Raw genomic sequence first — 16,516 nt, 5'->3', positions numbered from 1 at the left:
TACCAAGTGCCTGTTGGACATCTCCCCCGGATGCTTCATCAGTAGTGTCTCACTACTGATGAAAAGGGAATTTGCAATATGTCTTTCCTCAAACTTCTCTCATTCTTTTTTGCTTCCAATCACCCATGTTTACAGCCTTGGAGTTATCCTTGACTCCTCCTTATCCTTTTTCCTTTCCCCCACCCCATACAGCATTTCTGGACAAATCCTGTCTATCCCACTTTCATTTCTCTCTCTCTATCCACCCTCCCTTTATTTCTTCTCATGTGGACACCATCCTTGTTGAGATGCTCTTAACCTTTCACCCACTCAACTGTAATAACTTCCTAAGCGGCCTTCTTCCTTCCAGTACCCCTCTTCTTACTGCAGTCCTAAAACACAGATATGTCACTCTCCTACTCAAAAATATTTTGTGGTTCTTTATTGCCCTTAAGATAAATGACAAACTCCTTAGTCTGGCATTTAAAGCCATATCTGCCCCCCAAAGCTTTCTTGCTTTATTTCACGTTAGCTTCCTTCATGTATTCTCTAACTTACCAGCTGTTTCTCAAACTCAGCATTCACTCCACCTCTGGCTTTCGTACAGGTCATTCTCTTACCTCACCTCCACATCTTATTATTCAGAGATTCCCTCAAGTTTTACCTCAAGCACAGCTTTAATGCAAGGGGTTCCTGATCCTCTCAGCTATTAATGACTGCATACCCTTATCAGTTCATGGTATGATCACACATACACATACACATCCTTTCAGAAAGGGATTTCCCCCCCATTTTTGTCACCGATCCAGTGCCTTGCACACATGGTAGGCATTTAACAAACCTTGATTTGTTGAATTAAATTGTTGTCAATTTGATCATCATCAGTATGCTCCTCCTGCTCTCCCTTCATTGTGTCTTTTTTCTCTTCTAATTAACTCTTCGTCTTTGGCTCTCCTTTCTTCTCAATCTAAAATTTCTCTCTTAGAAGTCCCTTAAAGGCTTCTGTGGTCACTATTATCTTCATCCCTATCCAACTTTTCATCCAAGAACCAATTCAACATTTTCAAGCTGCCTGTGCATAAAATCATTTCATTTTCAACATATGTATCCCTAGTGCCTGGAACAATGTCTGCATATTGTGGATACTTAACAAATGCTTCATCAATTAGCTTACTGAATTATATTTAATTGGCCATTAATGGTATTAAATATTTTGCTATTTACCAGTTTTTCATAGTGTATTTGATTTTTTTTCTATTAGATTATAAAGTGCTATGGGAAAAGGGCTGGATTAGAGATCAGAGGACCTGGGTCTGGAGTCCACTCTGCCAGTTAACCAATCCATCAGTACTTATGAAGCACCTACTATGTGCCAGGCACTGTGCCAAGTTCTGGAGATACAAAGAGGGTCCTGATGACAGTTCCTGCCATTTTTCTGGTCACATGCCTTCTTTTGGACATTAGCTTCTTTCTCTACAAAATTAAAGAACTGGATTGAAGGTCCCTTCTAGTTCTAAATGCTAAAACTCTAAGTAGGGGATTCAATGAAGGGAAAAGGGAAAAGCAGAAATGAGAGAGAAGGAATGAAACAATCAAGTAGAAAAAGAAACAAGAAAAAAAGAAAAAGAAAAGGAAAAGAACATGAGAATATGTGCATTTCTGAGGGAAAGACTTTTGATCTAGTTTGTTTCTTCTATAGAAATTATCAAGTACTAATACAGTATACAAGGTATTTGCTCTGTTTATGGGCCCTATGCCTAGGGCTCTGGGGGACAAAGGAGGATAAAAATGTGCACTGAGAATTCCAACAATTAACCATAAAGCTTTCGGAAATTCAATTATTTTTATCCAAACACTTTTGGGCAATATATTGTAATAAAACATAAACTAATGTTGAACCAGGTGCCTGATGCTTTCCAAAGGCATCATATATCCTGGTGGGAGCTGGGAGCAGCCTTCACAGCACTGCCAGGCCCGTGAGAAGCACGCCTCGCTACACCTCGAGCACACACGAGCACACCGTAGCAGTCTGGCCTCTAGCAAGCAAAGAGGAAGACGAGCGTGAAAAGGGAACTGGAGTTTATGCTGAGGCTGGGTATTTTTTCCCTTTGGGCAGATTTTCTGCTTTCTGATCCATTTCTGGTTGTGGAAGCATGAAAGGCCCCAACCAGATATGTCATGAAAATGTGAATGGTAAGTGCCCAGGGCACCAAAGTCAACGTGAGCCAGACAATGGGTGGGTTCATCCCCTTGCTGTCACCCAACTACCTCAAGAGTGCCCTCCATGCTAGACTATCTCATGGTATGTGAACAGTGTTAAGAAAAGCTTAGTAAGCATTTGAACCATCCGTCTCACCCCACACTAAAAGATCTCGGATAAGTTTTCAAAGAATTGAGCAGAACGAAAAACCAAATGGTAATCACATCTTAAACCCTTGAAGCAGGAGACAGAAAAAAAAATTTCAAGTCATGGAAATGATCTACAGTTATTAGTCTTATTGTCTAATCTCTTTACCAGAAGAAAAAACAACACAAAAAACTACTAGATCACTAGCCTAAAAAGTGAGCCCCCAAAGCACTGCCATTTCATGCCTGTACATTTTTGCTTCTTTGGTACATCAATTTATGTAATCACTTTATTAAGCATGCAAAAATCTTTAATAGTAGCTAATTTTGCTATTTTTAAAGTAGTTGGTTACATGTGTCATTCCCCCCACAGACACATCCTCCTCCTATATACTTAATTTAATCTGTTATTCCTTATGGTTTTTGCAAACTTCACAAAACAGACAAAAAAAACCCTCACCTACTTCTCACTTCTGTGCCCTTGTTCACACCATCCTGTTTCATCTCACCCTTAAAATCTCAAGCTACTAAAATCTGCTTTTCCTTTCAAAGTCCAAGTCAGGTGTCACCCCCTCCATGATATTTCTATGATTACCATACCCTCAAGCTAGTAATGACCTTTTGTTCCTCAAATTCAACAAACATTTTTAAAGTAACTACAATGTTTAGGGTACCATGATAAGTACTAAGATTATAAAAATACAAATGACCTTGAAGGGCACTGCTTGATATTCTGCTATGTGCTGATCTTAAACTATTTTGCATTAGCTATTTATATATATGCCACAGACTTTATCCCACTCTCATAAATGTATATCATCACTCCCAAGCAGAAACTGAAAACTTGGAGCTCATATATTACTAGGCAAGAAAGAGCAGAACAGCAGCTTATAAGCCACATGACTTTGTTTTATAGCACCAACTGTACAGGTCAGCAAATGAGCCCAGAGTTCATCGATGGCTTTGTCTGAGGATAATATCAGTATTAACTGTAGTCTAAAATAATTAACACAGTAGGGTTAAGCTCCTGGCTAGGCCATGTAATCATTTGTTTAGAGCATAAGCACACCTGGCTTAATACCATTAGTAGGTATCATAAAGACACAATCCAGAGGGATGCCATCACTTCCATAAAGCTGTCCATTGGCCCCTCAGGGATGGTCCTCTCCTCCCTGGACCTCACAGCTCACTGAATTGTACAAGAATGCTGTCCCTGAAGCCAATGAAAAAATGTTGAAAAGAAACCTATCAGAGTGCAAGGGAACATGGCACAGGCTGTGTTCTTAAATGATGAGCAACAGCAGAGTCACTCTGTGCCCGCCACAAGGAGCTCATACTCATCAGGAGAAACAACCCGGACAAACAAGCAGATCGGAGGGAAGGATGGGGGACAAGGCCCAAAAAGGCCTCGTGGAGGAAGAGGCTTTCTGATGACCTGGGAAGGAAATTCTAGGAGGGAGAGTAATGATCATTTCCAACACGGGTGGGGGGTGAGGGACGGTGCTGGGGGTGGCCAGGCTGAGCAGGACCCCAGGGGCGCCGGGTCTGTTCAGAGAGCCTGTGAAGGGGCCATAAGGTCTACTGGCAGTCGGGAGCTCCTGCGGATTTCTGAGCAGGAGATGATGACAACCCTGGGTCTTCTGAGAAGGGATGAGGAGAAGAGAGAGAAAAGAAAATGGAGGCAGAGGACTCACTTTGCTCTCACACCTGTTTTCTGATTGTGTCTATTATTCTAAATCTATTAGTTCAAGAGAATAGGAGAGTGACTGGGACATAGAGGGACTTAATAAATGCTGACTGACTGATTAATGCGGACTGGACAAGCAAGGTAGGATGGGGAGAAAGGGATATCAGCAAGGTTGTAGGGGCCTGGAAGGGACACAGATTAAAAGAGTGATCAAAGTGAAATGGGATTGATCATGGAAGCATTCTGGAGCTGGTGAGAGAGGTTATGCAAGGTTATACAACACCTGGTAGAAAAGGGGGCAGAACTGCAAAGCAGAGTACATTTGTGAAAGGGCAGGTATCTCCAGCCTGCCACAAGGAGCAGGCCTAGGCTGGAAGAGCATGGAAAAAAGAAAGGAGATTGAAAACAGGGGTGCTGAGGAGCGCTTGTAGAAGCACTTGCTCTTCCAAGCAAGTGGAAGAGCTGAAAGTCTGTGCCATTTTGTAGCTTTTTATCAGCCAATGTATAAGTACTGGCAAGGAATGGGAGGGGTAAGAGAGGGTCCTCGAGAATGTATTTCCTAAAATGTGGGTGATTATTTACATAAGGACTTCTATGGGAAGAACATCAGAAAAAATCTATTTAGAGTATTTTAAAGGATAAGAACAAGATAACATCATGAAAAAAATGAACATTTCAGGTCATTCTTTTTTTTTTTTTTTCTCAATAGCATTTTATTTTTCCAAATACATGTAAAGATAGTTTTCAACACATGTTTGGAAAACTCTGTGTTTCACATTTTTCTCCCTTCTTTCCTTACCTGCCTCTCCTGATGAGAACAAGCAATCTGATATAAGCTAAATATGTGCAATCCTTTCATATTTCCATTTTTGTCATGTTGTACAAGAAAAATCAGACCAAAAGAGAGAAAATCATGAGAAAGAAAAATCAAACAAACAAAAAAAGATGAAAATACTATGCTTTGATCCACATTCAGTCTCCACGGTTCTCTTCAGATGGTTATTTCCCATCCCAAGTCTATTGGAATTGTCTTGAATCATCAGGTAATTCTTTATAAACAAAAAAGTTTCATTAATTAGTATACTATTTCATTGCCCAAGTTCTCACAAAGATTAATGGGCAATGATCTGTTTTTTTTTCTTTTGCTAGATTTCTTAGTGGGGGAAATATAAGGCTTTAGACATAGAACTAAGCTATCAGGTGATTTGAAGGTGATTCAAAAGATCACTTTTTCCTATTTATGCTCAGTTATAAGTCAATCTGTGTACCACCACCCCCAATTAAAGAACCTAAGGGATTCTGAATGAGTAAAAATAAATAAATAAATAAATAATGACATGAAAGGAAATTTTGCTTAGAATCTGTTGACTACTCATACATGCTTCACACACCCTATTCTTTTGTCCCATTTTTAGGATGTGACACTAAAACTATGTTGTGATTTTTAAGTAGAAGTTTAAAGGGTCTGTTCCACCCCTTTCTGACAAGTAAATAAAACTGCAGGGAGATCAAATAACTCACTAAAGAGAAGATATAATTTTTTATCTCCATTTTTACAGTCTCATATCCACTTCCGTTGGAAATAACAAAGTCTGAATTCTTATGCAACATTTATCTAAATGTGTCGATTTTATCAGATTGATGAATTTTGCTAACAAAAGACAGGGCTAGGAAATCTTTTATGACACATTTGGAGCATTCACAGATTCAGAGTTTTAATTTAACCAACTTGAGGATTCTTAGGCAGAGCTGCAGGTGTTGACTGAAAAAAAATCACCAATGGGAAGGCATATCAATCTTTATGACAGGAGAAACAAAAACACTTCATACTTGTTTGCCCTCCACAGACAGGTTCGAAGGAGAAGCCGAAATGGCAGGATATTGTCTTGATGCTGCACAGAGAAGAGAGTGCCTCTCTACCTCTCCGTGACCGCTACTTAGTATTGATCAAAAGGGACTAGTCCAAAAAGGATCACAGAAAATGATAAAACAATGAAGGTTTTCCGACATTGTGCAGTTGAGCAAGGGCACCATCCTGACAACATCAGAACAAGTCATTCCTGAAGCTATTTGTTCAATGAGGTGGCTTTACATCCTCTTCCTAACATGAAAGTTGCATCACCTTTAATAGTCTAATCTGTTACTGCTGAGTATTTCTAGATTTTTTAACTGCATAAAATCTCACTTTTCCCATGTTCCATTTTAACCAATCTTTTCTAATCTATTAGGAAAAATCTCCCATCGGCTTTTGGCTTTCCTAAAGAAGGAACCAGTTAGCACAGAAATGTGTTTTAGAGTTGAAGGAGCCTAGAGATCATATAGTTCTACTGCCTTCAACAAAAATATAAAGTGACTCACAGAATGGGCTGGTGATCCTGCCTAAATTCACAACAAAGGGTGTGTTAAAGCCTGTAAAGCCAGAGCAAACCTGCAAACTGACTGTTAAATTTTCAGTGTGGGAATTTAAACACTGCAGAAATTGGCAAATTCTACAAATCAAAGCTTGGCTTGCTTAAATCTAAACTTAAGTGATGGATAAAATGCTAATGATGCAGATTAAATTTAAAGCTATGTTGTGTATACATTTTTCCGCCAGTGAGACTTATTGACCATGTCAGCGCAACTCTGGGCAACAACAATTTGGTAGCAAACCGGAATCACGCCTCTTAGCCTGTGTTCCTTCCACTACACCATGCTGAAACTCTGAAATGAATTCAAATTCAAATGTGGTAGTATCTGACACAGGAAGTCTACAAAATTTTAGCTTCAGTTTTTTAGAAACTTTAAGAAATAAAGGGAAAAACTCTGGTGAAAAATATGTACTGAGAGGGCTCTAGCAGCATCTATCACTAGAGATTAAACACACACACACACACACACACACACACACACACACACACTCCAGCAGCATCCTGGATGAGGTTATATGCCCAGTGAATAGCATTAATTTTAGTTCTATTTATTATTATAGGAATGATTATTATAATGCCTACACTTGGCAAACCTACTTTGTGTTCTCTAATGTCTTCTGCATTTTCTTGGTCATCTTGTCAATAGCCGCTTGTCTCTTCTCCTCGGCTAGGAGGTCTATCTTGTTCAGTACTACAATCAGCTTCTGACAAGCAATTTGCCCAATCACCAAGCATTCTGCTGACTGAGTCTGCATTCCTTTGGTCACGTCGATAACTAGCATCATCAAATCAATGATCTGGGCTCCTACGGAAAGAAAATACAAGGTTAAATGAATGAAAACTGAAGATTGAACTTCCCAGCAAGTTGCCTTATATATCCCAGCCCAAGAAGCAATGTGGTACAGTGGAAAGAGAACTAGATTCAGAGCCAAAGACCTAGATTCAAATCTTTACTACTAAACTTCCTGTAGGACTTTGGGAAAGTACTTTTCCTTCCCAAGACCTGTTTCCTCATCAGTCATTTAAATGAATTTATACAAATGACTTCTCAGGTTCCTTCTGTCCTAAATTTGTGGCCTATGATTTATAAGATCTGTGATCAAGGGTCTTTGTTGCCTCAGTATAAATATAAAAAATGAAAAACATTTCTACCATTTTCTACCATTTGAAACTACCAAAGGAGTTTCAAAACTTTAAAGACTACATTCCAGATAACTTAGGGAGATATCTAAAAATTATAGCCAAGGACAGAACAAAGAATCAATCAATCTATAGTACTAGATCCTGAAAATCCATATCCGATATACAAAAGGCAGAGGAAGACCAATAAAGAGTATGACTGACCAGGTCAATTACTGTATCAACCAGTTCAATAAAGCACAATAAGAAAAATAAAGGATTATAATCAGGGAACCTGGGCAATAACAAGCAATGGGAGGACAGAAGATAGATCTTTTCCCCTTTAACATACAAACCCTATGGGGGCAGAGAATCAAATAGCAGTTTACAGGCTTTCTTCCTCAGTGATAAAGAGAATTAGTCCTGTGATGTCACTGGTAGAGGGAACTATTAGGTGAGGAAATTCCCTTTACCAATGCAGGTTTGCATCTTCTCTAAGACTTCTTGTCTTCCTAAGTTCTCTAGAACCCTGAATGAAGTAACTTCCATCAAGTCAAAGAAGTCACTGCAAGTTAGGGATGGTATTTGAATCTGGGTCTTCTTGATTCCAAGAAGAGTTCTCTTTCTGCTGCCATGCTGCTGTTGCTCCCTAGGAAGTACAGGATAAAGTTTCCAACCTCCTTCCTCTACTTTCCCAACAACATTAGAAGCAAATGGACAGGAACAATGAGAAGCTAGAAAAACAGCATCAGAAGCACATACTTTTAAGATACTAGAACTGCAAAGAGAGTTCCCAAGAGAAATCATTTTGGCTGTTTCTGTGACCAAATAGACATGTAGGAACATCTTTACATTGAATAATCATAAAGATTTTGTCTTCTTACAAAATTATTCAGTCACCTTCATAAGATGACCTGGGCAAACTGGTGTCCGGTGTTTGGTGGGGATGGCAACAACAGCTGCAAGAATAGCAGGGGCAATGGCAATAATAATTATTAATTTGCCTAGCACTTAATAGTGTACAAAAATAAAGAACACTTCCAAAACAGAAAATGCTATTTTCCCCATTATATACAAAGGAGGTGACCTGAGAGTCAGAGGTCTGAGTAACTGAGTGAGCCACGATATAGGTATCAGAGGCTAAACAGGAACCTCAGTCTCCTAACTCCAAAGTGCTTTTCTCCACAGGCTTGGTAGTATACACTCAAAATTGTCCCAAACATTCCCTTCTGCAGATGGGAAAATCTCTACAAAGTTTAAAAAAAAAAAAAAAAAAAAAAAAGCAAGTGCTTTAAACAGCTGCATACTTTGCCCTGTCAGAGACAAGAAAAGGAAAAACTACAGAAGAGCTTCTCATCTCCATGGGTGACATCTGGGAACAGCCCGCCCTCTTTTCGTGGGGCCCTTTTGAGTTTGGCAGTGATACTGCTTCTTTGGCTGGGGAGTACTGGCCCAAGATAGAATTTAAGATTCACGATAAAAAAGAAAATAAAAAAACAATAAATGAAACTAAGACTTGCTTTCAATTGGCCGATCTGTCCCCAAGAAGTTCTTTTACTTCTCAGTGATCTAAACAACTTTCTTAAGTTTTAGAGAAAGTGCAGACCTGTGCTGATAAAGGGACTTTTCTAATGCAAGGGTTTCCTATAATAAGCTGATTTTATATCTGTATTTTAAAGGAAAGAGTAGGAAAAAAGAAATGGAATAAATTGTAGAGTTTGAAACAAATGCTAGACAATGGTTGTCTAGAAGGTTTTATCCTGTAATCAATTAGCTATGTAGGTTATAGAAATGAGGGTTGAGTCATGGATTGAACTTCCCTAATAACTAGAAATTAGCTTAACGCAAGCCTATGGCCAAAGACTTCAACTTCCCCCTTCACATTATAAACATGTTCTATTGGTTATACAGGACAATAGTATAGGTAGCTCTGTGCTACCTACCAACCATCAGAAAAACAATGCAGTAACGAGAGCAACTTGCATTTATTTCTAACAGTTAATAACTGCAATATTAAACCTATTTTATGAACTGGAAAACTATCTCTGGGAGGTTACATGACTGACCAATAATCAAACAGCTAAGAAGTGACCAAAACAAGCTTCAAATTCAAATCTTCTCCAAATTCAGTGTCCTTTTTCTTACACTGTTGTTCATCATGCTGATGATAGACCAAAGCTTAGTATTTTCATCTACAAAAAAGAATAAATACTTGTTTTTAATATGAGACTACAGGTTTAGGTTACAAAAACTAAAAATGATAACTATAATAGAAGAAAAACTGACTGGAGGGCAGAAGGGAAAAGAAGAAAAAGATGACCAGGACATGTGTAGGCTCACTTACTTTAGGTGGTGTTGACCCAAAATTATATTAGTGCTGGATTCAGAGGGCCTGAGATTAAGCTCTGACTCAGGCTACTCGTTATAGGACCCTAAGCAAACCACTTCTAAATGTGTTTCTTCACCTGTACGACAGAGATAATATTTGTACCATTTAGTTTATAAGGCTACTATGAAGAAAGTACTTTGATAACTGTAAAATAAAAATGTGAGCCATTATTATCTAAGACATAGCCAAGTACCGGGAATGAGTACCGGGAATGAGTAAAAAGGACTTGTGGGGAGTCCCAAAATAATACTTATTCTTATTATATTGATAATGATAAAATTCATTAGCTTTGAAAGCAATTTCTCTTATATGGTCTCATATGCCCCCAATGATAGAACTGTAAGTGGCCAAGAATTCTTATCCCTATTTTAGTAATGAGGAAAGTGAGCTCCCTAAGAGATTAAGGGCTCACGGCCAGGAATGAAGCAAAGGCCACAGAAGGCACACTCAGCATCGACTGGTCCACCTACAAGGTGAGTGAGGGATGCAAGTTGTCACAAGCTCAGTGAGCTGGCTTCATAATGTGGAACATGTTCTCTTTATCCAATGAAAAAGGGAGCATGGGCAGCAGGGAGAAAGAAAATTGGATAAAAGGAAAAACATGAGAACATAACATAACACAGACACAAGAACCATAAAAGAAAAAATAATTGGTCATTTAGGATAGGGGCAAATTATCCTTGAAGTGTGAGATCTTTTAAAGACAATGTTCATAATGAAAATGACTCACCAACAAAAAGGCTAAGCTATGTTTAGAAGAGTGTTTAAGAAGGTAGAGGAGTGTGAAAAACATTTTAGAAAATTTTCCATCAAAAACAAAAGTTTCATCATTTTAACTAGTAAAATTCACTGGAAAATTTATGTAGATAAAATACCACATTTCCTGATGAAGCCAAATAAATGAAGTATTATTATATTGCTACCTCATTGCTTTCAAAACAAAAAACAATATATATGCCTTGAGCAAATACCAACACAACAAATTCCTATACTCTCCTCCATTCAGAGATTCACCCTACAAAATGCCTACATTTACCTACAATTCATGCTCAAAGCACTATCAGAACTCAAAAGCAGCTGCTGACTCAGAGTCAAGGGCATGGTTTATTAATTTGCCTAAATGTCCTACATACTTGGACCAACACAAACAAGTGCTAGGAATCATCTAGTCTCCTATCTTCATTAACTTGGGCCTGGAATGTAGAGTATCTCTTGCAGGCTCCTCTATTTCTTTCAAGAATATATTCAAAGGGGAAGTCATATCTGAAGCAAGGTAAAGCCATTCTACATGAGGAAGAATAGAGCTAAAATGCCAGTCCAATATGCCCAGACCTTTCGGAGGTGACAAGTATTACTAGTAGTCACTAGTAGCAGTTTTACCATCAAGAATATACTGAACAGACAATATGAAACAGGCTCTATCAAAAACAACCTAACACAGATTAGGCCTGTTAAAAACAGAGTCCCTTTACTTATTTAAAAATCAGCTTCTTTTCCCTACCACTAAAATTTCTCATTTGCACATAAAACTAACTAGCCATGCCCAGCCTTCTCCTGCTGGTTCAAGGGGAATGACTCATATACTTAATATACTTAAGAGGATATCACATCTTCCTGTTGGAATCCTAAACTTAGGAAATATAATTGACAGACAAATGAAGATAAGTGCTAATATGCCCAAGCACTCAGGAACCTTATCAAGATATCTACAAGAGACATTCATTAAGGATAACACATATCTTTGCTCCAAAGGATGACATTCTAAAGCTGATCCCATGTAGCACCACTGCTCAATGACTTTTAAGAGAACCAAAGGTCATCATGACTTAACAAAACGGTCCCTAAAACTGGAACACAACTGGAAACTTTGGGTCAGCTCCAGTGAACCACAGGCTGCTTTCTGCTCTCAGTTCATCTATTTTTTTCCACCAAACTTTTGATCAGAGGAACAAGGAAGTGACACAAGTGTCCCCCTCTCTTTTCTTTCAAATCTCCAGTATTTCTACTAAATGAATAGACAGTCTCTTTCCTAATTCCCACGAACCCAGAGTAGGAAATCATTCTTAAACTAGAGAGCATGGGTGAGTGAGTGGGTGGGAAATGCAGTACAAAAAAAAAATGAGAGTTACAAATGACCTTCTATATTTTTCAACCTATCAGAATTTTTCATCTCGTTGTATTGACTACAAAATCCTTTAAAGATACAGCAGGATCATTATCACAAGGTTAAAGTTTCTCCCGTACTTTTTTAAAGTTATAAATCCCCAATTCTGTGAGTTCTGTATCTCAATCGTACCCAAAATAAAAAGAAATATACAAAGGCTAAATTTTGGTAAACTCTTAAGTATGACAGTTTATCTGTGAATATTCAAGTATCCTTTTGTTGCTCAAAAAAAGTTCCTTTAAGCAGTTTTTGAGATATCAAATATTAAAACTTTAGACTCTCTTTTAAAAGAACTTCCAACCTGAAATGATTTTGGACAGGAGGATGTTTGATTCAAATCTACAGGTAGTCTATAATAGTGCGGAAGGATGTTACAGCTATTATTTATGAAAAAAAAAACTGGAAAAATATTTTTACATTATTAACTATAAAGTACATGTTTCCCATTAGTACAAAATTCTGGTAACATTTTCAAGCTTGTGGGCATTCTAAAATGCAGAATGATTCCACAAGATCTAAGAATATGTATTTTTGTATTTCCTTTTCAGTCATCTTAAACTAGAATCTCTTGATTGCTTATGACTGATGGTTAATTTGAGTAATTTCTAAAATCTGTTTCTCAAACATTTAAATTTAGTACTCTGTAGCCAATAACAATACAAACTAACTGATGAAAATTATCCAGTGCTAATTATCATTTAAATTTGACCAATGAGATATAACAGACTAATATGAACACCAAGATAACTCTTCCCATTCTTTGATCATTCATACTTTCAAGAGCAGCAAAGTTGAGAATGATATAAAAACAGACATAAATAGCAAAAGAACACTGATCTGGAACCTACTTTTTAAGTAGGCACCAAAAGGAGTTTTCAGCTGGCATTAAAAAAAAAAAGTACCTAGAATCTTTCTATTTGCTGTTCTAGTACAAAGTACAAACAATGAAAATGTCATGGGAAGTTGGAAAGTCAACAGCTTGATCGAGTAAAGAGCTACTGTTTCAATTATATGAAAGGATTCAGAGGTGGTTTCCATGAAACACTTTTCTCTGGCTAAAAGCTAAGGAGTACAGCACTCACCTGGCCACCTCCAAAGCTCCTGGATGACCCAGAACTTAATGGACAATATCATACCTTCTACACAACAATGTTCAAGTGTGTACATTGTCCACACAATCTGAAGTGTTGAGAGCCCCTCCTGCCAGCTTAATGGATGCTCTGAATACTGAATTATCTTGATTACATGAGGAATGTGCATATTACAATGGAATACAAAGCTCAAATGCTATTTTCCTTTACCTTTCTTTACCCAAATACCATTCTCTGAAATGCTCTGTGTAAATCCAATTCAGTGGGCAGGGAAAGCTACAAAATCAATTACTATTCTCAATTCATTTAGCTTGGGAATTATTTTCATAGATATATATGAGGTTTTCCAAAAAAAAAAAAAAAAGAAAAAAGAAAAAAAAAAAAGGCCAAACCTGTAAAGCTAGACTAGATCCCTTGGAATCCTATTCAAATCCAGGACTATGTAATAGGAAAACTTGTGTGTATGTGTATGTGTGAGTATATCTGTGTCTGTATATCTCTCTTGTGTCTTATATTACCCCCAGGAGTGCCATTTTCCAATGCATTCTCTCATACCCTACTGATACCTTCTATATGCCTTTACAGGATCTAATTTCTGAGTGTCAGGGTCAAAAATATATAGGAATTTGGAAACTAGAAGGAAATCAGCTATCATACCATAAGATGTAGATCTTATAATTTGCCCAGAACATTCTCATTCTATATATGTGGAAACTGCAATAGAGTAAGATTGAAGTCCATTGTCATGAAATTGATTACTGGCAAAATGAGACAAGAATCCAGTTTCCTGATTCTTTCCACTATACTATCTTCTCAAGAAAGCACTAAATAAAATCCCCAAATCCCCAAACTCAGCTTTTATTAGAGGTTTAAGTAGGAAAATTGCCCAAATAGTTGTGTCCCTCTCCCTTCCCTTGTCTTTCTATTCTTAACTAAATAAGTAACGAACAGCCAAAGTACAATGTTGCAAAAGAGAGAAAGATGAAAAGGAAAAAAAAGTTGAGGAAAAAAACCAAAATAATTATTAATATTGGACTTACTAAAGTGAAACCCAGTACGCCTGGATCTTTTCCTTTGGAGACATTAGAATAATGTTAGTGATCTTAGAAGACTCAACACCAGTACCAAGGCACTACCCCAGAATCAGGCCTGTGGATGCAGAAGAGGCATGAGGGCAGGGGCACACGCAGCACACATTCACACCAAATGTTCCAGGATTTCACACAGCTCTGATGTGAACAAGAGCCAAGGACAATGAAGTTGCCTCTGCCACCTTACGCATAAGTCAGGCGGAGGCAATGCCTGGAGGCAGCGACCTGTTTGTGGTACAGGGCAGGGGAAAAACGACTATGTTACACCCATGATTGCCCCCAAATTCCTATGCTCTACCTATTCCCTGACTCAGCAACATCATGATTAAGCCTAAACCCCCAAAGAGATCAAAGAAAGAGGAAAAGAACCCACATGTTCTTCCCCAAAAAGTCCTCACCACCAAAGACCTTGGTACAGTCAAATGACTCAACATTAGAAACTGATAGGAGGTTACTGGTGGAAATGACAGTAAAGAAGCAGGACTATCTGCTTTGCTGCTGCTCACTACCTAGGAACCATGGACCCTTCCTATTTGATTTACTGCTGAAACCTCTCAAATATGCTATCTCCCCCATTAGAATGGGAGCTCCTGGAGCGCACAGACTGTTTAACTTTTCTACTGGTATCCCCATCTCTTAGCAGAGTATTTTGCAAATAGTATTTATGAATAAAGTCCTTTTTTTCCTTCCTTCATTCATATGCAGAAAAATGTTTATGCCAGCTCTTTTTATGTTAGTGAAGAATTGGTAACTAGAGAGGTGCTCATATGCTGGAGAACTGCTAAACAAATTATAATATGGGATCATAATAGAATATTATTATACTACAAGAAATGATGATTTGGACAGTTTCATGGCAAGATTCATATGAACTGATAAAGAGTAGAATCAGTAAAATCATGACAATAATTCATACAAACATCATAAAGACAAATATACATACATATATATTTTTATATATTTATATACACAGAGACAGACAGAAAGAGAATGACAGAGAGGAGAGAGAAAGAGAGAGCTAATGAAGTTTTTTTTTTTTCTTAGCTGCATATTTGTTGTAAGAGTTTTGTTTTCCTTTCTTTCTTTCTCTCTCTCTCTCTTTTTTTTTTTTTTTTTGCTGAGGCAATTGGGGTTAAGTGACTTGCCCTGTGTGCCCAGGGTCACACAGGAAGTCTTAAATGTCTGAGCTCAAATTTGAACTCAGGTCCTTCTGACTTCAGGGCTGGTGCTCTATCCACTGCGCCACTTAGCTGCCCCACTTTCCTTTTTTTTTCAAAGGGAAGGGAAGATGAGAAAAAGGGAAATGTATTTTTTGTTCATTAAAATTTTTTTATTTAATTTTAAAAGCAATCACGGGTTTCTAGGATTAAAGTGCCCTATTTTACATAACAGTGCTTTCTTGAGGCTTCTTTTTGCTTGAAAATTCATTATGGCGTTACAACCTTCTAGTATTGTAAATAAAAAGTTTTTGTAAAATGAAGGTATGGCACTTTGAGACTTAGCACTCTTCACAGAGTATCCCATTTGATCTTCACAATAACCTGTGGAGGAGATGTTATCATTCTCCCTATTTTAAAGATGAGAGAACAAGCGGGGAGAGGATGTAACTTGGCTAGGATCACAGAGCTAGGCAACAAGTATCTGAGATAGCATTCGACTTCAGGTCTTCCCAATCCCAAGTCCCGCTCTTCTGTTTTTCAGGAGGCAGTGCCTTCTGCCCGCTAAGCATTCTTAACACAAATGCTTGTGAAGGACAACAGAACTCGGTCTTCAGCACAGAGAGGGATGAAATCACTGAGAGAGAACTTACACTCCTATGAGAATACCTGGAGTCAGGCCATCCTGATTTAAGACCCTTCTGGGATCCCCATTACAAAGAAGTGCTGTGACAGTCATCAGAGCTGGATGGGACCTCGGGGCCGTACTGACAAGTGGCTGTCCTACTTCTGCTGGGAGATGTCCAAGCCCAAATGGATGTCTCAAAGCAACTTCGACTTCTGGGGGCCACTCTGCTATGCTAAGAACAGCCAAGGATCTCCGGTGAAGAGGGAGGTCTTGAGTTGGGCCTTGAAGGCTCATAAAAATTCAATCTGTAGGAGGATGAATAACATTCCAGGGAAGGAGAATAGTGTGAGAAAAGGCAGACAAGAAGGTGAGGCAGGAAGGCAGCAAACCACACTCATAAGGACAGTGGCAAGAGTCAGAAAGCTTCAAGTAGAGCATCAGTGGAAAATTAATT

The 16,516-nt window shown here is 38.3% G+C and overlaps 1 protein-coding gene across 4 annotated transcripts in view; it reads right to left on the bottom strand.

Annotated features, from left to right (window-relative positions):
- EEFSEC (eukaryotic elongation factor, selenocysteine-tRNA specific) overlaps positions 1 to 16,516 on the bottom strand; it is a 330,059-nt gene that overhangs the window by 216,455 nt on the left and 97,088 nt on the right. For 3 of the 4 annotated variants that reach the window (XM_031956346.1, XM_031956327.1, XM_031956355.1), the window contains exon 2: positions 7,021 to 7,228. In XM_031956346.1, coding sequence (XP_031812206.1) covers positions 7,021 to 7,208 — 188 coding nt within the window. In that variant the 5' untranslated portion in view covers positions 7,209 to 7,228. Of the gene's footprint in view, positions 1 to 7,020; positions 7,229 to 9,608; positions 9,737 to 16,516 lie in introns of those variants that run through there. The other variant, XM_031956336.1, reaches the window with a different exon arrangement.

Source organism: Sarcophilus harrisii, chromosome 1, assembly GCF_902635505.1.
Source record: "Sarcophilus harrisii chromosome 1, mSarHar1.11, whole genome shotgun sequence".
Taxonomy (NCBI): domain Eukaryota; kingdom Metazoa; phylum Chordata; class Mammalia; order Dasyuromorphia; family Dasyuridae; genus Sarcophilus; species Sarcophilus harrisii.
The sequence above is the reverse complement of the archived record's forward strand: the minus strand, read 5'-3'. Positions and strand labels throughout refer to the sequence as shown.